The 27,753-nt window shown below is 36.8% G+C and overlaps 1 protein-coding gene across 1 annotated transcript in view; it reads right to left on the reverse strand.

Moving 5' to 3' along the window:
* Positions 1-27,753, reverse strand: part of LOC135736436 (kelch-like protein 29) — a 99,532-nt gene that overhangs the window by 22,786 nt on the left and 48,993 nt on the right. Inside the window, exons 5-8 of the mRNA XM_065255086.1 lie at positions 26,721-26,859; positions 19,982-20,178; positions 14,862-15,121; positions 2,381-2,579 (exon numbers count right to left, since the gene is read on the reverse strand). Of these exons, the coding sequence (XP_065111158.1) occupies positions 2,381-2,579; positions 14,862-15,121; positions 19,982-20,178; positions 26,721-26,859 (795 nt within the window). The remainder of the gene's footprint in view (positions 1-2,380; positions 2,580-14,861; positions 15,122-19,981; positions 20,179-26,720; positions 26,860-27,753) is intronic.

Consider the following 27,753-nt stretch of genomic DNA (forward strand, 5'->3'; position numbering starts at 1 on the left):
TATACTGTACTATAGTATCTTACCCGTACAATTTAAGGAATTAAAGCTTCATGTTGTAGATATTAAGAACGCATTACAGATATTCTCCCCATTTCAAGCAGAGTAGCTTTTGTCAGGGACAAATGACAGATGAACAGAAGGTGTTTTCCAATTAAATATGAATATATGAAATATGAATACGTTTTCTTCTATGCTGACTGCACATGTCACAAATTCATGTGCCTGTAATTAGTTTTATTCAGTGATAGAAACACATTTACATGCAGTAAAAACCATAATAATGTGGAGGGAAGAAATATATCAGTAGAAGAAAATTTTTTTTTATGAAAACGGGATATAACAAGAGGCTAAAAAGACAATTTTGGAGAGATAACAAATGAGGCTCAAACACACATAGTCTGACATTCAGAAAATAGCAGCATGTGCCAGAAAAGATCCCCAACATTATTACGAAGGTCTGCCTACAAAAATCTAATAATGTGAATTTCTATTTAGAGAATAAGAAAGTACAGATTTTCGTGTGCAGGCATTAAGCTCAGATATTTTGTACATGATCTTATCATTCAGATTAAAATTCATGCCATACATCGTCCTTAAAAAAAACACTGACTTGGGGCAGGAAGGGTCGTGCCTTTGCAAAGGCAGAAAATTAAATGTCAACGTTCACCTCTTGAAAAAAGATAAAAATACGAGACTCTCGCCCGAAGCCTTCAAAGGCCAATGAAAATGCAGGAATGAATTACCTCTGAGAGCATTTATTGTACGGCAAAAATCCTTTTCAATATAATGATCTAATACACTGAAGAAAGACTCCAAGTTAGCAAGAATGAACCGAGGACACTGATGTTATTGTATATTAGCTTGTGCATATTAGACTTTATTCAGACTAAAAGAAGAGTAAAGCTTCACTCATCACTATACCAGTGCCATAAAGACTGAAAAATACATAAAAGACACAAACTAAAACAACTCTCACCTGCACAGCACAAACTTAACATTCAGACACATGTCAACAGGTAACGCTGGCTGGACTTCTGCTGGTGGCTATTTAGGAAACACAACAATAGAAATATGCTTCTCTGATCTTACACTGCATACATGGACACATTACCTGCACCTGAGGATCATAGCTCAGGGTTTGTGTTATTCGGTCTCCTGAGCTCATATGAGACTCCCGCTGTCTTCAGCTTTTTCCTACTGACTGTGACATTAGAGAAAAGCAGCAGGAGGTCGATCCTCACCCGCTTCACCTCCACACCACTGCACATCACAGCCACGAATTATGACATCAAAAGAATTCATGGTGCCTTCTGGATTTTAATGTTCCCCAATGCTACAAAAAAGCTGGCATGACCAAAAACAGTGGTGGACTTCTTATAAAAGAAGATAAAGTTGACAAACTACAGCACCAAAAAGTCAAAACTTAATCTCTAATGTCCAAGCTTTGGATTGCCAACCTTGTCCTGTTATATATGCAAAAATGGTTTTGTTTGTGAATTTGTCATTTTTTATGCAAAGTCAGGCATAACTAACCCTAAAATGAAAATAAGTCAATTATTCTTTGTTGCATTTGATTGCAAACCAAAAGCTGGTCTGTCTTTCTAACCTTTTGTCAAAATATGTCAAAACTTCAGAGCTAAACGGTGCAATGACATGCACCCACTTAAATACATCAACAAAAAAGCTCATAAACAGAGTCTCATCATGTATCTGTTAAACAGGAGTATAACACATGAAGAGAGTATTAAAAGCCCTGTGGTCAGTGGTGAACTGGGTTGTCTGGTATGATAATCTTGATGTCTTGAATACACACAGGTGAAATTGACCCACCGGCTACAGCTCAGTAATAAAGAGCCGCTGGTCTACCTGACACGCTGTGGCTTTAATTCAGATCTGCGGCTCAAGAGCGGCTCGGAGGAGACATTGTATGAGATCAGGGCCATTTCTATTCACAATACTGATGCACTGCATCTTAAACAGACATGGATAGCTGGGGATCTGGATGCTGATTGGTCAGTACGGTTCTCAAACATGAACTTCACAAAGATTGATCAACAAAATCATTCACTGAGTTTAATTTTTACAATACGCACAAAATCCAAATGTAAGGTTTACCTTACACCTTTACTAAAGTAAAATCACCATAAAGCACATCAACAAAGGGCAAATTTGTTTCAAAATCTAAATAAAACCCAGAAAATATCTGACCCAACTTTGGGATGAAACAACTCAGCATAGGTTTATAACTAGACACAAAATATGAATCAAATAGATGAAAATGTGGATTGTTGTCATGAGTTTAGTGTAGGAGATCTGGTGACAGGGATGTTCACGCAACTTGATCAGATGTAAGGAGTTTATCTCAGAGAGATGGTGGTACCTGCGGAGAGTCGAGGGCGAGATCTGGGCGTCTGCATCTCCTGACGGGCGTGAGGCAGCATGTGATAACGTTTGGCTTCATTGACCAGATCTCTGCAGGCCTCTGAAGATTTGATCAGCTCCTCATTGTCCACCACATTCAGCAGGTAACTGGGGTGAATGAAAGGAAGACGAACCACAGCCAACAGCTCAGACAAATGCTGGATAAAGGACAGAGAAACCAAGAAAGAAACTTTAGAGGAAACATAACATCTTTCAACAACCCATATAATACATCATCACAATAGTCATTTAAAGGTGAATTAACGATAAAGTAAGAAAGAGGAATGCAAGCTGTAAAGAAGATTGTTACAAAAGAGAAAATCGACCATTTGTGAAGCTGTTAAAAATAATAGCCCATATATTTCACCTCGAAATGAAAAGAAAAATCATCCTATTTTCAGGACCTAACATAAACTGTAAAAACATGGATGTGGTGTCCGTGAAGTCACCTATAGGTATGTGAAGAGCATTTTTTTTTAACTTAAAGTCTTTCTCGACTACATTATTAATCAAACATAGACTTATAAAAGCAAACGTTGGCGGCCATGGGTTGCAACAAAGTGCACGCTGAAACAATGCAAATTTGCTGGTTCATCTGACGGAGCAACGTATGTAAAGTGGGCAGAGTTGGATCTGGGTATATACTGTATGTAAAATCTGAATATTGAGTCTCTCAGCTTTTATTTACACTCAAGGTACCATTTGTGCTTTTTTACTTTGATCTTGTATTTGACAATACCTTAATGTCCATGTGGTCCAAGCTATTAATCCCACACAATACATAACATACTCATAAAAGTGCTATCAGAGCTCAACAGAGGTTTATGGCTGCAGTTGTTTGATAACAGAGCGCATGAACAGCTTGACATACAGGTGATCCGTTCCAAATTTCCTTTTTCCTAATCGGTCAACAGCGAGAGGTTGTCATGGTGATCAATCCCAATAGGAAACGCTCCTCGTACCGCTGTATCCCCAAGTGAGACCTTTGTCCACATCATAAGGACTGTGCACACATGGACAACATCTGGCGCACCTCAATTTACTATTAACAAAACACATCTGCATGCAAATATACACCATTTTGGCAGACTCTGATTGGTCTAGAAGCAAAAGTTAACAAAGACTGAAACACATAGATAAATTAACATCTGGCATTTCAGGTCTCCAGTCTAGCTGTCATGTGAGAACATGGTTGGTTTAGACGAGACATATATATTCACATGAGGACAATTTATTTAATACAAAAGACATTTGCACAATATTTCTGGTGGGATTTGATTGGTCTAGAAATCAAAAACCCACCAGAAAGACTTACTGGTGACATTTTACTTGAGTCTCTAGTGAGACACCAACTTGAAAAATGTCCACCGTCCATTCAGACAGTTTATCAATCTGGCATTTCAGGTTGGAGCTCTAGATGGCTCATTGTATGAGAACGGATCAAATAAATGAAAAATGGTGAAAAAGGTGCTGCTAGCAATCTCACACGGTCCAGACTGCCGGAGAAATCCCTCTGGATTACACGCTTTCCTTCTCTGCCGAGGCAATCAAAATCTATCAACTGAATGATCTAGGAATCCAAATGCATCCCTGCTCACGACTCGACTGAGCATATCTACAATAATGTCAAGCCATGAGGGAACTGGACTACGGTGTGATGAATACCAGATTAGGATACAACTGAAGCTTTACTCTGTGTCAAAAGATTTATTTGTGATTTATCAAACTCACTGTTTGAGAGCTGTTGCACGGCTAAACAGGGTGTCAGGGTTTTCAGGCAGAACCGGCAGGGTCAAATCGGGAGTGCAATGACTTTCCTTCTAATTAAAAGATTGTGGTAAATCTTTTGGGATAGGGAATTATCAGCTAGATGAATCTATTTTGAGACTCCAGTCTTTTTTTTGAGTTGGCTAACTGCAGAATACTAATAATTTGCCTGCACTTTAAGACATAACTTACTGTTTTTATGAAAATACTTGCCAAGACTGTGGAATTATTTTGTTTATCCTATCAAACGCTGAGAGATTCTTTGTCTCCATGCGTGGGCTTAAGTGTGTGTCCATTTCAGTGTGTGTGTGCTTCTGTGTGCACCGAAAACAGCTCACTTTAACGTCTTCTTGCGCTCAAATCTTTTAAAATGGCTTGAATGTTAACATCTGCAACACATGCCAATGATAAACATTCTATATAAATAGTTATTTTTTTTCTAAATGATGTGTATTTAAGCGATTATCATCAAAGAGATTATATCATTTATGTGTGATTTTTTTCTGCTTTCCCAGAAAAAATATGTTGTGCCTCTTCTGACTGGGCAGGCCAGCTGTCAACTTGGGCCTGTGCCACCCTGGCTCTTATGTAGCCTCGCCACTGGTACTTATGCTTTAAATAAAATCGCTAAATATACCAAAACACTGATCTGAGGATCTCAGATTGTCACCCGCATGTTTCTTTACTCAGTATCTTTGATGGATACTCCTATTAAGGAGAAAGACATTTGCCAATTTCACGCTCTCTCTGAAGTGACTACTTTTTAAAAAATTGAACAATATCCCAGTAAGCAATTTTGATACCTCTAATAGCCAAACACAGCCCAGACGTCTAGGATAAAACAAGGCTAAATTTGGGCTGTCAGTGAAAATTGAAGACATCTAACCACAGGCCAAAAATACAGTATATGAAATGAATAAATGAAACCAAACACCTTGTATTTACTGTTTGCTTACATGATGGAATATCTTCACTTATTTGTGCTAAAAAGACAAAATTTTTAAGTGGGTTACCCATGGCCAAACTATATCAGGTATCAGATGGTGAAATGACAGCTTTTGCTTGCTGGGATAATACGTGTACAATATAAAAATATCTGTCAGTGACTGTTACGCCTATAATAGGTGACCTGATTTTTTATGTCTCAAAACGGTGCACATTTCTTTTGCGGCGTTCACACCAGCCACGGTAGAAGTGTGAAGCGCGAGTGATTTCAATGTTAAGTTAATGTAAAGACATGTTATGCATGTCTAAAAGTCTCGCAGCGCGAATGAGGCATTTGGCGTGGCGCAGTAGATGCAAATCCACCTCATGACGCCAATTGAGCATTGCTGCGGAAAACGCGCGAGTTGAAAAATCTGAACATTGGCGGAAAATCAGAAGCTTATTCTAGTAGTGAAGTGATTACATGAAGCGAGCGGAGTAGCAGAAGCCCCTCCCATGACGCGGATTTCTGCGTGATTGTCTTGAATTACTAGAATTTCTCACGAAAATAAAGCGAGTAAACTCAAGTTCAGGCATCCAACTACGTGCAAATACCGCGTTTTGCCACCTCTACACTCTTAGAAAGGATGTGTTAATTTTTTACACAACTTTGTGCGTTAAGATTTTAACACATTGGGCCTTATGTATAAAGCGTGCGGTCACACAAAATAGGGCTGGAAATGTGCGTACGCCAGTTCCCACGCAAAGGTTGTGATTTATAAAAAAACAAACTTGATGGGAGAATGGGCTTGCAGGGTGGAATATTAGGATGATTCATGTACGCACACTTGCAGGTGATCTGTGATTTATAATGGGAACATTGCTTTATTTTAGAAGTTTTCATAATTTTTGGTGAATGCCATTTTTGGCTTTTGTGCGTACGTAGACTTTTAGTAAGGATCCTACGCACAGTTTTATACATGAGGCCCATTATGTGTAATTTTAACACATTATGATTCATTTTTTGTTGATTTTCTGTTAAAATAAAACACAAGTTGTGTTAAAAGTAACACAAAATGTGTTGTTTCAATAATAACACAGACATGAGTTGATTCTGGGACAATGCATTAAGTGTACTGTCCCAGAATCAACACTAATGTGTTGTTTTTAACACATTCATTCTAAGAGTGTACCGTGTTTGGTGTGAATCCAGCATTAGACAGTAAAGATACACTTACACATGTGGTGGATGCTTTTATCCAAAGCTAATTTACAATGCATTTAAGGTATCCATTTACATATGTGTTTCTGGGATTTAAACCCAAGCTTTGCACTGCTAACACCATGCAACACCACCTGAGTTACAGGAACATTTACAGTTGAATGTATAAAATGACTAGGGATGCATAACGATTAATCTATTTATTTATTTGCAAAATAAACGTTTTTGTGTACTGTGCATAATAATTATGTATTTTTAAATACACACACATGCATGTATGTTTAAGAAATATGTACATGTTTAATTATATACATTTTTATGCTTATATATATATCAAATTTATATTATATATAAATATGAATACTTACAAAATATATACAAATATTAACAATTCTTAAAAGTATACTTTTTTTTTTTACATAATTATTATACACATATTTATGATGTAAACAAAAACTTCAACAAATAGTTGCGATTAATCGTTTTGCAGCCCTAAAAATGACTTCTTATAGATTTCAAACATTTTAGCATGCGCACAACACTACAAATTAAATGACAGTACTATGTAAAGTCTTCAGTGTGTCTTTGTTATATCTCATAATAAATCCCATTTTTTTCAGCTTGGTCAAGGAGGAATGAATATTACTGCAACAGTTTAATACTTCATAATCCCAAATTTATCTGTCAATTTCTCCACTTAGACTGAATGTAAAACACAGAGCATCAGTACGTCCAAAGTGTTGTCATGGTAACCAGGTACACTGCCCTCTGATTAAAGCACCATGTGTGTGTGTGTTTTGTTAGATGTGCAGTCAAGGCACTACATATTTTGAACACAGTCTAGATATTATCCACAAACTGAATCTCTCATTGTGCTTTGAATCTCTGTGTCTCCAAAAACACACAAAAGGTCGACACGCAACCTCCGCTAATTCTGACTCTACAACTGCTTCCCAGAATAAGCTGCATAATAGACCAGACTTGATATACAGATGGTCAAATGTCTGGCTGTGCAAGACTGAATCAGGAGAAGACTAATTATGAAATCTTATCAGAAAGAGCAGAAACAAACAGAAATGCTTTCCTTACATCCCAGTAATCTCTGTAATATTTCATTTCATGGCCAGACAAGCTCGCCGCGTCCTCCACATTATCAAGTCATATAATAAACAACAGTCCCCAAGGCAAGATGCTACATGCCAGAATCAAATTTGCAATGTTTATTCTGCTGCTTGTAAATATAAAATTTGTCTATCAGAGCCATAAATCAAAAAGTCGAGCTGCTCTCAGAGCGAATCAGGAAACAGATGCTAATAGATTGTGATATTCGGGAAACTTTCCTGGTATGTGCGTTTCTGTGCTTGAGGGCGCGCAGGAGAGAGAGAGAGAGTACATATACACATCAACAAACTCACACATAAACACACACACACAGATCCGCACAAAGTCAAGCATGCATTAAAAATACATTAGATAAGGAGGTGCACACAGAGGGTTTATTCTTGCGACGGGACAGCGGTCTGACGCGCGGCCGCTGCGAGCGCGCTTTGATGGATGGGGAGCAGTACAGGACTGAAAAGAAGACAGATTAAACATGTCCAGAAACACTTTCTTCTCTATGGAGTGTATGGAGAGATGCACAGCAGCAGTAGAGTCAGACAGCGTCACGTCTGTAATGATGCCTGTGTGCCGAGATAAAGCAGACTCACTTTGAAAAATGACCTGTGAAAAACCTCCATCGCAATACTCAGCAATTGAGTTTCACAGTAAACCAGAGTCAGCACAGAGTTCAGCAAAGACGAGAGAAATAGAGTGAGAAATAGACCCTTTTACAGCTCACGTGATCAAATAGCCTGCGCGCGCATTTGGGCAACAGAAGTGGTGTTATTCCCCATTGATTCTAACGTGGTAGCAACTCAGAAAGTTTATTAAAACGGTTTCTCAACATCAAAATGTCCCGTTGTTGCGTTTGGTTGCACTAATATAATATACTAATATACGTATATATGTATCTGGCAACTTTATTTTTGGCCATCTGCTAACGTCTTTTATCCACTCCACTATAGTACACGGATCTGGTAGCTGTGTTGAAAATGTTCATAAAGTCAATTTTTTTAAAATAACTTACTGTTTGTGTTGCTTCACTGTTGATTCTTACGATACTTCCGTTGCCTAAATGCGCGCGCATACGCTGCCACGTCATCATTGTGTACAAACAGTAAAAGGGTCTATAGAGAGAGAGAGAGAGAGAGAGAGAGAGAGAGAGAGAGAGAGAGAGAGACTGCAGACTACAGTCAAGAAAGGTGATGAAGTACGACCCATTATTGCTACTCAGCACATTTTCAAATGTAACTCACAGTTTTGTTCAGAGATTACATTTACATTCAGTCATTTAACAGATTCTTTAATTCAACGCGATTTACAGCAGTGAGGAAAACATAAAGCAATTCATCTTAGGGAGGCAATGACATGAGATGAGGGCTTAACAAAGCTACAAAGTTAACACGTCAATTAAGACACAAGTCACTACGCATTAAGTAAGGAATAATTGACGACGGGCCATTGATTTATAAGAAAATAATGCACACCCAAGGTGCAATGCCGCACGACGTGAAGCGGAAAGGACCGGAGTCAATTATTCCTCTTATACCACAGTTACCACAAACATTGCTCTGGTGCTTATTTTTAAGATATTTGACAAGTTAGGTGTGCGGTTATCAAAAAATAATGCATACCCACTGAACATTTCTCAACCAATCAGAATACAGCATTCAACAGATCTATGATATAACAACAAATCTAATGAATTTCAAGATGTTTTGTGGTATTAATTGGTTTGGCTCAATCATGCATTCAGTTAATTATAATTATTAATTTGTTAAATATAAAAAAAAACTTTTCAAGATAACAGCTCATGTATGTTTTCAGTGCTGATATGACATTATTTCAGTTAACGACTTATTATGTTAATTATGGTGTGAATAATAAAGTTAATAATTAATAATAAGTGTAAGGCTGCAACAACTAATCAATAATAAGTCAAACATTTTTAAATTGCCTTTGGGGTGGATTGGTTAGGCGGATCTGGCAACCCTGAAGGACAATGGGGGTAGCAAAAGCAAAATAGAATGCTGGTTAATAAAAGTTTCATTTCGTCCTTTAATATGAGTGAGTTTGTATATTTGTTTTAATGTTGTTGGGTTTTCATAAAAAAAAAACAGAAATTAAGCATCTGTTTTAAAGTAAGGGGAAAATCCAGGTTTTTCTTATGTAACAACGCAACAATGTAGGCTATATCACTTTCATATCATATGGATGATTTATTTTGTTAATAATGAATAATGTTAATACTAATCAAGGTCTAAAGTTGAAGATTTAAATGAGTTAATTACTCTGTGGCTAAGTTTATTCAACAGGACATCCCTGTAGACTCAATTGGCCGGTTTTCTGGACTGGGATTAGACTAGTCCTCGGCTAAAATAAATGTAAAAGCTGTACAAACTGAAAACACAAACTTAAAATACATCAGTGTCCTTTGTTTTGCTTTAAAATGTACACAAGTAATGTTTTTAGTTATGCATATTTGTTAAAACTAGTTATATTTCCTTATTAAACTAAGGCCTAGTCCTGGGTTAAGCTAATCCCTGTCAGGGAAACCATCCCAATATGTTTTTTTTTATTAATATTTTGACATAAAGATGTTGTACTATTTAAAAGCTGCACAAAGTTTTTATTGAAGGTTTAAAATATCAAAATCAAAAATATTATATTAGTAAAACTCTGTAGTAGTGTGTGGCTTTTGCATTTTTAAAAGAACACTTCTACACATGAATACCCTAATTTAGTGCCTTATTTAGTTTTAATAAAGATTATAATTGAGTAAATATTTAGGGTTTTATCCGATTAGTCGATTAATCAAAAAAAAAAAATAGTCATCTAAGTTTTAAAGTCTGCAAACACTTTTTTAAAAATACAACACAAGCATAATTTCATATCAAACACATGTCTGTAATAAAAAAAGGGGAATGACCCTGTAAACTAAAAATTTGGGTTTCCACAAAGCACCAACATTAAGCCACACATGAACAGATTCTTGTTTGCAATATTGCCAGATTATACATACGAATAAAAATCCATTCCAAAAGAGTCATCTGAATCAAAACAGCTCAGTTTGTGTCTGTCTAAAGGAAGACGTTTCAACGTCTGAATAACGATCATTTATTTTTTGTCATTTAAATGTGGCAGACAGCGCTTTCTTCAGGATTTCTTCAGCAAAAGTACCCTGAATTGGTTTTTGCTATAATCTGTCTGGTGAGCTTCCACAACACATTTGCTGGACAAAGAAACTTAATTCAATAAAAACACAAGTATTTCTTTATTTCATAACCTAAATCTTTTCTTAAGAAGTTGTCTGCTCATGAAGAACTGTATAATGAGATCACAGAGCATAGACCAGAAAACTAAGCTGAAATGAAAAACACAAACTATTACAAAGTGTAAAGTATTATAATAAATCAGATTTCAGATCAGTCTAATTAGGGTTTGCAAAATAACATATTTATAAAACTAAAAATACTGCAGAAAACTTGTATCCAGTATAAGGGGGGAAGTGTGGTTCCTGTCATGTCAAGCTTGTTATGCTGGTATGGTTTGATGGTTTTTACGAAGTGGTACAGGAGATTTTAAACAAAACTGAATCAGGTTTAAAAGTTGCTCTTATGGATGTCCTGTATAATAAACTGATTTAGGGTCATTAGAAACCAATCAGATGCGTTCCTATAGAAATATTATTGATGCAAAACACAATCCAAACCAAATCTGGATGAACTCTTTAGTTAATCGCAATGAACATTTGTCATTAAAACCATGAATCCAAAAATACTGTTAGCTTCTGCAGAACATAAACATAAAGACATAGATAGTATAGATTTACATTTGAGCAACCAAACACCATCTGTTGTGAAATGTTTGAATGAAGACCGAGCTGTCAATCATAAGACATCACTAGCTGTTCATTTAACTCCAGCAAACCTGACAATACAAATTAACAGTCAACAGTAGGAAGCCAAGTTCAGTAAAACTCGAAACGCTCGGTATGAGACAGACACCTGCCGTGAGACAATTTACAGAGACATTAATACAGACCACCTGAGGCCAAAAGCAAACCAGCTAACATCAAAACATGAACAACAACAACCACTTTTATAAACACTAAACTCTTAAACCAGACTTTTATACATTCATTTCAAAACTTAAAAAAAAATGCTGCATCAAGTTATAACAACTTGATTTTGCAATTTAATACAACCTACAATATTAGTTTTGACCTGTGATAAGTTGAAATAACGTATAAAGCAAGTTAACAACTTCATTTGTTAAGTTTAAGTATAAAAATGTTAATTTGGCAAAAACAGTGTTTTCCTTCACAACAAACATTGTTGTGGTGTTCTGGGTGATTTATTACTTTGGACACAGAAAAACCACCACAGTCTCAATAATATTCTGGTTCATCCTTCATTTCACATTTAAAAGAGGTTAAACTGGACTTAACTGGACTGCCAGGCAAAAACCCTTAGCAGGAAAATATTACACATTCAGTTGCATGGATATTCATGAGGTCAACAGATTGATTTAATAACAGTGTGTATAGTAATGCTGAATTATGCGAACAAAAAGATTCATAAAAGCAATTAGTTGTGAGAAACAGACTGCAAAAGCCTCACAATACACAACTGTTTCAGATACTGTATCTTCTTAAACACCCGGAGGCCATTTTCAAATAATCAAGATAAAACTCTCTTCAGTTCCAATCCACTTACATTATAATAGTCCAAACGCATCCAAATTTCCACATTAAGAGCTCATTATAGTTTTGCGTAGGTCCTACGGCGTAGACTTGATGGTGTAGGTTACGAATCGGTTTTCATATATACTTCTGCGTCGTTGTGCAATGACACATGCAAGACCCAAAGAAGCAGCTTGGCCAGTAAACCCATAGATATGTATAATAAAGGCTAGATGTATCGCCCGCGCTCCTGGCCAATGGAGGTCGACATCCGCACCTGGCGGCCATCTTACCACAGACAGCTCGCTCACTCGTAGCATGGTGCATGTACTTTTAAATGATCATAACTTGCTCAACTTTCTGCCGATTTTCAAACGGTTTGGTTCGTCAGAGATGTACATATGTACCTAATTTTCATGAAACATGTTAAAGCATCCCGCATTATAGCAACGTTGATAACGTTAAGAAAATGGTTAGAAAATTGAGCAAGTTATGGTCATTTAAAAGTACATGCACCATTAAAACACAATGCTACGAGTGAGCGAGCTTTCTGAGTTAAGCTGGCCACCAGATGCTGACGTTAGAGACTCCGCCGTAAGACATCTAGCTTTTATTATACATATCTATGAGTAAACCCACAAACAAAGAAGATAAAAGCAGCTTGTGTATGATTTAAGAACACCAGATAAAGGTTAAAAAACTGCGACTTTGAAGTTTGAGTTTAATCAATCCTCAACTTGGCCCATGTTTGTTTTTACCGTTGCAAGCGGAAATGCGTATGAAGAAATGAAGCAATGCATTTTGTTAAGGGATGGGTGGGGTTCTAGTGGACCAATCACAGCGCTTGCACTTAAATTTTCGCTGAAGTGCGCATCAGGCTACGTAGCACTACGCACAGCCTACGACGTAGAACCTATGCACGACTCTCAATTACACTTTAGACCCTCCAAACGAGAACCGCGAGAAAAGCCGCAAAGCTTCAACGTTTGGTTTATATCCTGGTCAGTCAAACAGCAGAGAAATCAGAAAAATCGGAGACAGTCTGAGCTAAAGAAAGCGAAAAAGAGTGTAAATAAAGTAGTGCGAGTTCTGCTTCGGTGCCACGCTGGATTTGTGATTTCATAGCCTAAACCTCGAGGGAACGACGTGGAGTACAGAAGTTCATTTCTGCCTGAATTCAGATTGATTTCCTCTGCAGTTCTTTCTCAATGGAGGCAATCTGAGGCCAAATGTACATAAGGTCATTGCATCAATCTCTATTGCTTTCTTTCTATGCCATCTGATCTAGTTTCATAGTAATGTTTCATGCACTCCAGACAGCACACTCAATTGCCTTGCAGACTTATGAAGGCAAATATATTCAGCGGGCAGATGTTTGCTGACTGCAGGCTCATCTATGGTTAGATTTGGTGTCACTAAATTCAATCGTGCATCAGATAAATAATGCAATCTAATAATCAGTATTAGCAAATGATGTTGTCATCTACTGCTGACTCTTCAGAAACCCTAAGAAGTACACTTTGGCACCGTGCTTACGTAATATTTACACATCTTATTGCGCTTTTCTAAGTTACTGAATCAAATGGGTTGATACTAAATCAAATTGAATCATTTAAAATCTACAACGAACTGAGTTGAAATCATGATCAATTGAATCAGTTCACCATTTCCTGATCCAAACATTAACTTCAGTACCAAATACATCTTGGCCTGTATTTATTAATACAGATAAATTTACTTTCACACAAAGACCTATACAGTAGGTGATAAATTATATGCTTTACCATGTTTACCATGTCCAGAACTGAGATAGACTATAAGAACCTGACATTTGCCAACTCTGTTCTCCACTTATTAAAGTGGCTTTCAGCAGATTTTGCAAATATATATGATGACATGTTGAGCAAAAGCATCTCTGAATGTTCTCACAACATCATGCATGCTCATCATATATTTTACTGGATTCTGGCACAGATATGTGAAGACCTCAAAGGAAACAAAAATTGAATGAGAACATTTTTAGGATGTTTCCAAAAAACAATGTCTCACCGAGGAGAATAGAGACTTCATCTTGTATTTCTGATTGAACAGAAAGCTAAATAACTTTTTTTTACAGTAACACACTTACATCTTCTAGGATAAAATCTGTCAATCATCCCAGGATGACTAAGAAAAATCCAGACACACTGAAAAAGTGATGCATGAAAAAATATTCCTACATTTACATTCATGCATTTGGCAAACACTTTTATCCAAAGTCAGACTTTCAATGCAAAGAGGTTCATATTTTTTCAGGTTTGACCCCACAACCTTTTGTGCTGCAAATGCAATGCTTTAACATCAAGCTACATTCCTAAATAATGCATTATGTGATACAATTATGGTTGAAGTTTGTAAAATTCCTTTAGTGTATTCAAATAGATTTAGAAACTGAAACCAATATAACCAGCATATATGTTTCAGTTATTACAAACCATTGCGATATGCACATTTTGATGATTATGATATTTGTGCAAACCTAGACAAAAATGTAAAGTTGTTTTTTTTTAAGTGAGAAAACATTCTGGATGATGCAAAGGGAGCCTGCTTTACATTTCAACAGTTCAGAAATTCACTTTTTCTGTATAGTTGGAACTCAGTGTGTGAAAACTTTCATAAAACTCCCCTAAATCAGCTCATTTAACTCTTTCAGTACCTGGAGACAAACTGTATCACAAACAGCAACTGATGAGTGTTTCTCACCTGTACTCTGCCGCTGGGGTCTTTTTTAATCCATTTAATGACCGTCTCGTAGACCAGCTCCTCAGCTTTAGTGTTCAGACTGTCATTGGACATGTAACTAACCAGATCTTCTTTGGAAATGTTCAGGATCTCGTCTTGACCGGCCACCTCAGGGAAGTTCTGAAGGGCAAACGCCTTTGCCATGTTGTGAAGTTCTGTGCACTGCATCGCCTCCGCCATGGCCAGAACCCCGAGACAGTTACCGGCTGTTAACTGTTTCTCTACAAGACACAAACATACACAAACGCACACACATGAGCTGTGAAAGCAACCCTACCAGCATTACAATAAGAGGCTTGGGGAAGGTGTTTGGAAGATTAAATTTATCCAAGTGTGTTGCTGAGGTAAAGCAGTGTAATATCTCAAACAGCCAGCGGGAAACAGAGCTAAGCGCATGCATCGATTGGACAGAGAGCAGGAGAATCTCTAGGGACTGAAGACAGACAAAAGACCTTTTCTACCACACTAAAGGTCAACAAAACCGGCCCAACAAAACCTGCAGACCTGTAACAGCCGCTTGAGTCATTTTGACCTAAATTCAACATAAACAGTGTCTGCAATCCATTGCAATTTAACATATTTCTAAATAAATAAAAAAAACTTCATTATTGGGTTGTGAAAGTGTGCGCTACGTTTCAAAGAGGAGCCAAGTGGCTGAAAGTGAGGCAGACATATTATTATAGAATAGACGCAAATTGACGCAAAAGACACAAATTGAGGCGAATAGACGCAAAAAGACGCGAATAGACACGAAAAGAAACAAATAGACAACAACAGGTACCAATAGACAAGAAAAGACACGAAAAGACACGAAGACATGAAAAGACACGAATAGACACGAATAGACACTAATTGACACAAATTGATGCGAATAGACACAAATTGACGCAAATTGATGCGAATAGATGCGAAAAAACGCAAATATACGCAAAAACACACAAATAGGCATGAAAAGAAAGGAATAGACACGCAAAGAAAAGAAAATACACACATAGACATGAATAGACGCGAATAGATGTGAAAAGACGTGAATAGATGCGAAAAGACACAAATAGACACGAAAAGACACACAAATAGACACGAAAAGACACAAATAGACACGAATAGACATGAATACACGCGAAAAGACGTGAATAGATGCGAAAAGACGTGAATAGATGCGAAAAGACGCGAAGACACGAATAGACACGAATAGACACAAATAGACACGAATAGACATGAATACACGCGACAAGACGTGAATAGATGCAAAAAGACGTGAATAGATGCGAAAAGATGTGAAGACACGAATAGACACGAATAGACACAAATAGACACGAATAGACACGAAAACACACGAATAGGCATGAAAAGGAATAGACACGCAAAGACAAGAAAAGACAAAAATAGACATGAATAGATGTGAAAAGACGCGAATAGACATGAATAGATGCGAAAAGATGCGAAAAGACGTGAATAGATGCGAAAAGACGTGAATATATGCGAAAAGACGCGAAGAAACGAAAAGACACAAATAGACACGAATTGATGCAAATAGACACGAATTGATGCAAATAGACACAAATTTACGCGAATTGATGCGAATAGACACGAAAAAACGCAAATAGACACGAAAACACACGAATAGGCATGAAAAGAAAGGAATAGGCACGCAAAGACAAGAAAAGACTCAAAAAGACACGAATAGATGTGAAAAGACGCGAATAGACATGAATACACGCAAATAGATGCGAAATGACTCGAAGACACGAAAAGACACGAATAGACACGAAAAGACACGAAAAGACATGAATAAACACAAATTGACGCAAATTGATGGAAATAGACACAAATTGTCGCGAATTGACCCGAATAGACGCAAAAAAACGCACATAGACACGAAAACACACTAATAGGCATAAAAAGAAAGGAATAGACACGCAAAGACGTGAATAGACGAAAAAAGACGCAAAGACACGAATAGACACAAAAAGACACGAATAGATACAAACTCACACAGGGCAATGTGAATTACACGAATTGGGCAGTGCAATAAATGCAACTTTGCACAAGTTGGAAATATTAAACTTAAGGTAAAAAATTGCACAACACGAATTTAAAACCTGGGAGTAATCCAGAGTGAGGACCATGATGCTTCACGTTTGGGGTGTACGTAGCATTATTGTTAAAGCACTTTACGTTATATTTTGCTAATCATTTCTATTTCCATGTATCAGAATTGAACTGAAGTCTTTTCCAGAGATCTAGTCATGATAAAAGCTGTCCAGAGTCTGATATTTAGAAATCACTTCATCAATTTTTCATTTATATTCAAGTGTCATATCATTTATGTGAGGTGGTCATGCTAACAAGAAGCTTTGAGACGTCCACACTTCGGTTTTTCATTAAGAACTTCTGCATATTGAAATAGACAGAGATGTTCAGTGAAATGCTGCTGGAGAGATTGTCATTTCATAGCTGTCTAGATGCTGATAGATTAATAAGCTCCGGATCCCAGGAGTGGATGGGAAGAGAAGAAAAAACAAACCTGTCAAAGCTGCCAACGTGGACTTTTAGATTCAGAAACGTATTATTCACATTTCTGGCAGCTACCTTATCAACACCAAACTTAAAAAGTGCATTATTCATATCTGTGATAAAAACACCAGATCTGATATGCACTCATTTCAGTTTTGTGCCATTATAGTTATAGTGAAAATATTATGTCAATTCATCATTAGCAATTTGAAAGAGATCATTAAACTATTATGCCTAGTACGTACTTTTGATGAACCTATTAAATAATGCATTAATAATGTAATTCTAATAAAATCAAAATAAATGTATTGCATAGTTAAAGCGCACCTAACACAAGTAAGTGGTATTGCATACTTCATATATTCAAAGAGTCTTTATTTTTATCAGATTTATAAGTCAGATTAGCTGTATTCGTTCTTTCCGAATAAACGCGAGTTCCTGGAGGCGTACCGTGGGTGGAGTGAGTTATGAGCAAACAACAGAGAAAAAACATTATCCCACTATCTCTGGATAACTTATGATTCACTACATGTTCGTGTCGTTTACATTATATGCACATAAGCGCAGATTGTCAAAATAAATCCAGACATTTGATGCAGTTTTACTTACCATCTCAACTTACGACTCATGACCTGGTTGGGACCGTAAAATTTAAACAAAATCCAGCGTTAAACAAACGCACAACACTGCATCTACCCCTGATAAATAAACTATATCCATTGTTTCCATATGGCTGGGTTCTTTGGAAAGCTGAACAAGCTTAAATTTTCCTCACAAACAACAGCACACTTCTTTGATGACGTTTTTTTTTCGTGTGTCAGCTCTTGGTTGGTGTGTGCAATTAAAGTGCCCATGTAAGGACTTCCACTGTACTTCCTGCACCGAAATTGCCCATAAAAGAAATAAACCAAGATTGTTCCAAATAAATCTTTCATGTTCATAAAAAAAACTTTCCGAAATATTTACATGTACGAACCCTGAGGAAGTGCATTAGACAAAGAAATACTCAGTTTGCAAAAAACAAAAGTTGCCAGCCAGCAGCAGCATTTTTTATGATTTTCACAAAAGTTTAATGCCTTCCAGAAAATGTTCTTCTTTAAATATATAAACATGCAATATATCAAATGAAACAACAGATCCTCCACCTGGTGGATGATAGCGGAAATAAGGATTGCCGGACAAACTCGTCATTGGCAGGGAAGCGTTTTCTCTTAACTGAAGAGTTAATTCATCAATGGCGGGGAAAGAGTTAAATAAACATAAAATCACCAAAGGATTTCAATGGTAGACAGAATAATTATGTATAACTATTATTTTCCTTTAACCGGGTAGAAAAAACTTAATGTGACGTATGTGCACCATCGTTCATTCAATTCTTCTACTGTTCGCAAAAATCCTTGTGGCATTTAACAGATACTGCCAAGAATGGCTTGAGGATTAAACAGATTTAAAGAGAAGGTATTTGTTAAACACATACTGTTACACATGTCGAGCGCATTCGGTCAATATCACGATGTCATTTTTGATGGCATTTAGTGGCTTTGCATCTGAGCTCATTATTTGTATATAAATGTGACCCTTTCTGTGAAATCCAGCCTAAAGTCTCATATCTCTAAATATGAGATTAGAAGCATCAAAGTTTAATTTCAAACATTGATTTTTCACATTGATTTTAATCTTTGACATGACCTTACTCAGTCAATATTTGATGTAATCAAGAACTGAATGTTCTGCAAGCACCTCACAGCATTCAGATGCTAAAACTCATATGAATTAATTCAGCAGTGTTTGCCTCATATTGCAACATTGGTCTAAAATATAATTAAAGCATTAAGATTTTAGAAATAACTGTACCTGTATGTCCAAACTCAGAAGATCCTGGTAGTGATGTAACGATGAACAATGTTACTGATTCACTTTAGTACAAACTGCATGTGTATGTGTGTGTGTGCGCGCGCACGGTGTGCAATCTGTCAATCAAAATAACTTCAGCTCTGACAGGGGAAACAGAATCTACGAAAAAGTGTGAGATATGGTCTGAATAAATAATGAACATGTTCCTCTCGGTTCATCCTGAAGTTTCAGTAAATTGCTGAAAGCAACAGCAGAAATGTCACAATAACAAAACTTAACAAGTCAATGCCAATACCAGTGAAATTCCCTGCAATTTCTCCATACCAAACCACAGCATACCACAGAAAACCTCTATACGGTATGCTACAAATCATTAAAAAAGACGAAATGCAACCTTTAAATATTTCTCACAAATATTTTCACACCAATCCCATTTTTATCCAGAATGCATCAGACGATCACATTCAACAGTATTACAGTCTGGCACATTTCACTGCCTGTAATGAGCAACATTTTCCTCTGATTCAGAAATCTGTCATGATTTATGAACACATCCTTGTTTGCAGCTTCGCATCCATAAATAATCTGCATGGTGCAGAGACTGAGTTGCGCACATCAACATAACACAATAAATTCTCAACAACATTAAACTTAAGCTCATAAAGCAAGACGTTTATTTTTAGCTGGAACACAATTTTTATGAAACTTACCAAGAAACGAAACACAGACTTTACAGAAGGTGCTGAACTGAAACTTGTTTGCCGCCTCAAGCAGAGTTTTGGCGTTGGCCGAGTCGATAATGAGCGAGCCGGTGTAGACAAACTCCAACAGAAGCTCCAGAACATCAGCGCTGATGTTACTCACAGTCAGCTGGATCTTCTCACCATTTCTGTTCTCCACAGATAACCTGCATACAAGACAGAAAACGTTACACCAGCCCCGCTGAATCCATCTAATGCAACAATAAAAGAGGAAAAATGATTATTAAAAAAACAATTAAGAATACATTAAGATGTGGAACATGAAGTGATTCCTTTTGAGGAGCTAAATTGGTTCAGCGAATATGACAGAGAGTTTGAGAAAAAACTCAAGTGAGCTGCTATGCATCCTCATATGTAATTCAATGTTTAAAGGGCACCTATTATGCAAAATCCACTTTTGCAACACAACCACCCTACAATGAAAAAAATCCACCCTCTCCTTGTTTTTTAAACCAAAGCAGTCTTATAAGACATGCTGTTTTAAATTACTTGTTAATGTGATGTCACACAAACAAAGCCCCGCCCATGGCCCCTGACTGACTGGTTAATTTTACCCAAAACTTTTTCTAAATGTGTTTTTTGCACATTGTAGCACTAATGTGACTAAGCATACTATTGTCTGACACTGTATTCATGGGAATCTGATTTATTTTTAGCCAAAAGTGCTCACTGTCTGTTGGTAAGGTAGTGAGAGGCTGTTGCTCATTTGCATTTAAAGGTACACACATGAAAACAGTGCTTTTTGTTCCTACCCAAATTTGGGAATTTTGGACATGCTATAATAAATGACCTAGGGCTGTCACAATGATTAAATAATCGTCTCATTTCGATTGTCTGACCTCATCGCGATGATTTCAGATCACCGCGATGATTGCATATCTCTATAAAAAACACAAGGGGGAGCTGCAGTGCCTGTATAACCTTGCAAAAGATTTAATTTAAATAATCAAAACAATGAAAACTGAAAAATCTATGAGAATTAAACATTATAACCCTAAAACAGGCAATTAATCGTCACAATTTATTAGACAATTAGCCATCAGCCAAATTTCATAATCGTGACAGCCCTAAAATGACCTGTTTTGAACTAAAATTTCAAAGACACATTCTGGGCACACCTGAGACTTATATTACATCTTGTAAAAATGGGTATAATATGTGCCATTTAAAGGCATATGGAGAATGCCAAGCTGCACAAAAGTCTTTAGGGACTTTAAAAAAAACTAAACCTAGATTGGTCATGAGTTTGTTCAGAAAGACAAAAAGCATCTTTAAACAAAAAAACATAATGGTGCACTAATGAATGGATGCTGAGCTGTCTGGGCAGCATTTAACTCAATACACATATAAAGGTGAAGCATTTTTTTTACTTTTCCTGAGAAAATTTAAATAGCTATCATAATTGTTACCATATGTTTTTGTGTCAGATCATCTGTTCACCTGTTTAATTGCCCTTCAGATGAAAATGATCATTTTTCAATTATTATGCAAGCATCATTAAGGTCAGTAGCTCAACGGAAAAAAAGTTTAATATGTAGGTTTAGGATTCTGAATTCATTTTAACTCGAGCAGTAGTAATATTGTTTGCCTAAGTAAACTCCACTAAAGATCATTTCCCGACAGGTTTCCTGAACGCTCCTGTCGTCTGTCATTTGTCGAGGCAGAAGTTTACACTTCAGAGCGCTCAAACAAACATAGCCAAGCGTGATGTTTACACACTTCAGTCAACATACCGACAGCTCACTTAAAGCATCTTTCATTAAACTGAATAAAAACAACTCAACAAACGTCACTACTTCTTCTCTTAAAAATGCATTGTATTATGTAATAAAATGATGCACATTTAAACATAAACATACACTTTTTAATCATTGCATGTTCCTGTAGCTCACTTGGTAGAGTATAGCTTTAGCAGTGCAAAGGTTGTAGGTTTGATCCCATGGTAGTCTCTTTAGATCAAATTAAAACCTGGCGAATGTGTAAATGTGAATGCATGCATTTCCTGAAGATCTGCAATGGTTTAAGTCTAGAAAGATATCCAACAAAATGTTGTGCAATGTTATAGTGCATAGATGAAAATATGAGTAAATCTATATGTGGACAGACAGACATGATGATATAAGCAGGGAAGGAAAGGAAAGGAAGGGGGTAAAACCAGTTCAGCCACAGGGAGCCAGCAGCCATCCTACAGGGAAAGGGACAATTTCCATGACTGGGATGTAGATTTACTTTCAAAGACCTGCCAAAACAGAGTTGAGCACGGCCTGCGTACGAACGTTCACGTTAGTCATTATAAAGACGTGTGATCGGGGAGACACAGGCACACTGATGTGATGCGACGTGGATCTCTTGAGGTGGCTGAAAAACAAGAACGTTACTCCTGAAAAGAAAAACAAAAATGCAAAGTTTATTGCTGTCAGGTGTCAGGTGGAGAAGGAGAATTATTAAGAAACAAAAGACAAAAAAGGCTGTCGATCATTTAGATGTGGAAGAATGTCAATGAGAGATAGAGAAAGAAATACAAAGAGAAATTCAATCCTCTCATTGTTCCTGAGATCAGCCAATCAGAGTCATCGAAACTCACTGTGACCTTTCAATAAACCACTGAGCTCTGAAATAGCTTTTGCGTATTAGTGCAGGCAATAATTGTATTCTTAAACATTAAAACACGACTCTACCCTGTATAAAATCTGTCTTTTCTAACTATTATCTTAAAAATCAAAGCATGCCACTAATAGTGAGTGAAACCTAAAGAGCTTTAACACGTCCAGCCAAACAACCCGTGTCATCTCCGATACTGTTTTAGGGCTGCACACTATTGAAGAAAAATACTATGCATGATAAATTGCCAAATTATCAATCTGAATAACAATAAAATACAATATATATTTAACAACATACTCTTTTCTGGGAAAAGAAAGCATCACTCTCACCAGTCTCTCTGCTATCTGCGTCGACTTAACATTTTGACTATACATAACTTTTTGAGGCATTGCAAACCATTGCAATATGCACATTTGCATTGTTTGCTATTATTTCGGTATATCTTGCAATATGCATTACATACTGTACCGTCTATTAAACATTATGCCCAACAAGATGAACTACTAACACATGAAATGGAGAGCATCTGTCTAATTCAGATTCAAAATTACAATGAAAGTCCAAGTAACGCAGACTGTTTAGAAGCAGAAATGTCTTGGGGTTAAAATGTCTTGCTGCTCTTTAAAAACTCAAGCCTAGCTGCGATATTAAACTTTACTGGTTTAGCTGGTCAGTAAACTGGTCCTAAACTGGACCACCTGAGAAGAAGACAAGCTACCAAAACCAAACCAGCTTCACCTGACTTAAGGTTTTAGGATTGAGTTAAAAGATATAACTTCACACAGACAAAGTTTATACATCAAACACATTCATGCATATATGTGATGTGAATTAAAGTTATACTTTTAAAACTGTGTGTAAGTTGCATATTTTAAAGCCAGAACATCCAATAAAAACTTTTAACATCCCGGCAAAAGAATTACAATACACAAGACGATATGAAATCACAAGCCCTTCTGAGGGTCTATTTTAATGGGAGAAGGCAAATAAAGAGCTGTCAAACTAAAGTGGGCTCTTCAAATAATATCACACTAAATATTCATGTCATGTTAATAACCCAGCATCTATGCTAATAAATCAACAGCCAGCGCAAACCACAAGATGGAGGACTGCCAAAAAACAAAGCATAAAAATTCAATAAAAAACAGCCGACTACCATAAACTCTAGAGATATTTATAAGCGAATCCATGCACAATGTAAACAAGCACTGTTAATGTCTATATAATACATTCGAATGCAGATTCACTTAGCGGGTGATTTGAAAAATGAATGAATCTGTTTGTATCGTACGAGAATGATCAATTCAGCAGGTGTCCTTTACAGACCATTACATAAACAGATAAACAGCTCTGATTGACAGATACCTCAAAGCACAGGCTGATACGCCGCCAGACATCTGATATTAAACCCAATGCACGTATCAATCTAAACGATCAATGTCTCATTCACATCTTATTTCGTATCAGACTATTTCTCCTTAAAGATCAAAGACAAAAGTCGATTTTTAATAGAGCGAGCCGTAAGTGTAAACAAGCAAATAATTAGGCAGAAGAAGTGAAAGACCTCTGACATTTTCCCACTAGAAGCTTCTGATAAATAAGTAATGTAGAAATGTTTACAGAAAGGCGTGAAGACGCGGCGTTAATTTCATTCGCAAACATAGCCGTCAATTCTGGATTTAGCCCTTATGTGAAGTTTTGGTCAACAATCTGCTCTTAAACAAAATAAAACATTTCATTTAAAAACTAAAATCGAACAAATCCAAGGTCCTGATAAATGGTACAGCACTGGTCACCAGTACCCATTGCATTTTGCGGCTATGCTTGTCAACCAGTTAGACCAGCACTAACCAGCATAAACCAATTGCTTGGGTTGCTGATTTTTTTAGCAGGGCAAGTCTCTCAAATAGCCTTATTTAGACAGCAATGCATCTCACTACAGTAGGTGTGAAACAGATGCACTGCAAAAAATGACTTTCTTACTTGGTATTTTTGTCTTGTTTTCAGTAAAAGTATCTAAAATTCTTAAATTAAGATGTATTGTCTTGATGATCAAAATTACCTAGGAAAAATTACCTATTTTTTGTGCTACCTACATTTGTGCTTAAAACAAGCAAATAATAATAATAATAATAATATTAACAACAATAATAATCTGCCTATGGAATAAGAATTTTTTATATGAGTTTATAAAAATGTAACTTATTTCAAGAAAATATTTCTTAATTCATTGGTAAACATGTTTGCTTTTTAAGCACTAATTTACTTAAAAGTTTATATTTTTTGTCAAAAAACTAGACTTATTTTTGTTCATCAAGAAAATACATCTTAATTTAAGAATTTAAAGATATTTTTACTGAAAACAAGAAAAATACTAAGTAAGAAAGTCATTTTTTGCAATGTGAGGAAATAAAAACGTCTCTCCTTTAACAGTCTTCTGAGTAGGGATGCACCGATATATCGGCCTATAATCGGTATCTGCAGATAAAAGCAATTTTTACCACTATCAGACATCGGCCGATAGTTTAAAAACTTTATTTAATTAATTTTATCCTGGCAATCAAAAAAGAAAAAGCAAAAAGCAAAACTATCTGTATCTATTGGTATCGGTAGATGTCATGCTAAGTAATATCGGTATCGGCACAGAAATTCTTTATCTGTGGGTTTGTGGACAATCTATATTAAAAAAAGAGAAAAAAATCCTATCCAGAGATCCACAGTTTATGCCCTGTAGCCGGTTTCACAAGCAGCAGAAGTCAAATGGCTTTGGTGAAGTGCATCAGCACATTTTGTGCTTCACTGAGAACAGAGCGAGATCTCCGCTGTGTGTTATTGCTCTTAATGCAGTTTTCATTGCTTCTACTTGTGAGAGAGCTCAGTTCAACCCGACCCGGACTAAATTCACAATCAAACGCTCAGAGATCTCAGGCACATTTGCCCTTGTAGGCGATGAGTTATGATATATGGTACAGGGATATGAAAGCTTTACAGTAGATTCACACGCCACCCTGAATAAAATCTAGCTGTTATCTGTTTCACTTCATGCATTTGGCACCATAAATCAAAAATATGGCTGGATTTACGATCCAGATCTTGATGCCCAATTCTGGTTTGTTGACTATTTCTGATTTTTTTGGACGACCTGCTTACATCATCTTTTAAAAGCGATCTGCATTAAACACTTGGCGAAACAATTCAAGTTAGACATCTGGCGTCTATTACAGTATGCATCTTTACTTTCACCTTTGCTCTGCTTTAGTAAATGTAATCTAATTTTTTCTCGCTAACACAAATCAGGCATCAAATTTAAAGAAGCATATCCAATTGCACATTTGAAATATAAAATATGTTTTTTGGGGGAAAAAAGGTCAATTATGTTTTATTTTTTTTTATTTTTTTGTAGTGGTTGTGAAGGCTTGCACTGAATGCATTACTTTTCCCTGAAGCATTATTCAATATCAGAATTTACTCAAAAACCAACATCCACAAACACAGTGAGTCACGATGCTGTGAGACACTGAACCCAGCATCAATAAGAAACAGCACGTTTATAACACCCTCAATAAAAAATAATATTCAACAAAGCACAAATGGGATTTGTGCAGTTTGCGGGTTTCTTAAATCCCAAGATCATGCAAAGCGCGGCATGCGACGTGCGAATCTCCACTGAGATACAGACGCTGTGATGGCGGGTTACAGCTCAAGTGGGACGTCTAGAAGACTCTTAGCACTCGACAGGCAGAGCGGAAAGCTGATCTGATAAGCCGAATGCATTTCCAGAAAAGTCCTTCAATTTGTTTTGACATTTACAAACCATTTAAAAGGAAAACTGCCCAGTCATGGAACTTTCGCACTCATTAAAATGTAAATCGGCACACTTAGTAAATGGAGATGAAAGGGTCGGAGCGGGTGACGCGTTGACCTTTTACAGAGATGAAATACATCGGTCGTTGGGAGAGGATGGCTACTGGCCCCCTTGACGGATACGGCCGTACTCACACCTGCAAAAAACAGGGAAGGAAGGTGGAGGCGACAGAAATGCATCCTACGAAAAGAAAAGATGATCAACCGGAGGAAAGCAAACCTTTTAATCACGTCCTTGAAATACAAGCTGCAGGAAGCTAGAACATTTTGATGGACTTCAAACTCTTTGCCTTCAACAATTATTTTCAGGTCTGTAAACTCTTTCTCTCTCCGCTGCTCGTTCAATTCCTTCAACATTTCTGTAGAAGAAGAGAAAGAAAACAAACAAAGTCATTTTCAGACAGAAATACACCATTGTGTTAAAGAAAGATAAACAGGAAATCATTTGTGCGTCTAAAAAAAGCTGAAAAAGATTTGGAATGTGGAAATAAAATCAGTAAGGAGGTAGAAAATAACACTAAAAGAAGCAGTGTTGACATTTCACAGCACATTTGGCCATTTCTATGTTTACAGTACAGCACAGGCGAGTTCTGGAAGTAAAAATCAGTTTTGACAATACTGTACAAACATTTCAAAACAGACTCAATACTCCGAGATTATTAAAGCGATAGTTCACTCAAATATGAAAGTTCTGTCATCATTTCCTTGCCTCACGTGAAGCACTAAAGGAGAACAAACTGTTGGTGGTACAATCTTATATAAAAAGACTAAATTATGCATTTTAATTTTTGTTTCAACTATTCCTTTACAAAATAATGTAAAGCATGTCATTTTCTACGTTATTTTGTGTATTTGGTATAATACAATCAGGACACCTTAGTTAACTTCAAATTCAAGGACCTTTCAAGGACTTTCCAGGTCCAATACCCTCAAATTCAAGGACTAAACATGGGGACTCATTTCAAGTGAGAGCAAGATTACATCGTGTTACCTTTAAAGATACATTGTTACAGGGGAACTCTTTCGAGGGAACTCACGCTGCGTCACTGCGGTGACACTTTGGGGACGCCTCCAGGTGTAAGTGTGTCTGAATGTGTATATCAAATTCAACCAATGGTGAGGCTTAATGACAAAGACAGGGTGACGCGGGAGCCAGGAAGTATATCGCTATCTGAAATATTGCCAAAGACGGCGTTACAGGGACGCAGGAAGTATGGAGAGGGAGATGCAGCGTCTCGTTCCCTTCTCAGAGA

This window comes from Paramisgurnus dabryanus, chromosome 17 (assembly GCF_030506205.2).
Source record: "Paramisgurnus dabryanus chromosome 17, PD_genome_1.1, whole genome shotgun sequence".
Taxonomy (NCBI): domain Eukaryota; kingdom Metazoa; phylum Chordata; class Actinopteri; order Cypriniformes; family Cobitidae; genus Paramisgurnus; species Paramisgurnus dabryanus.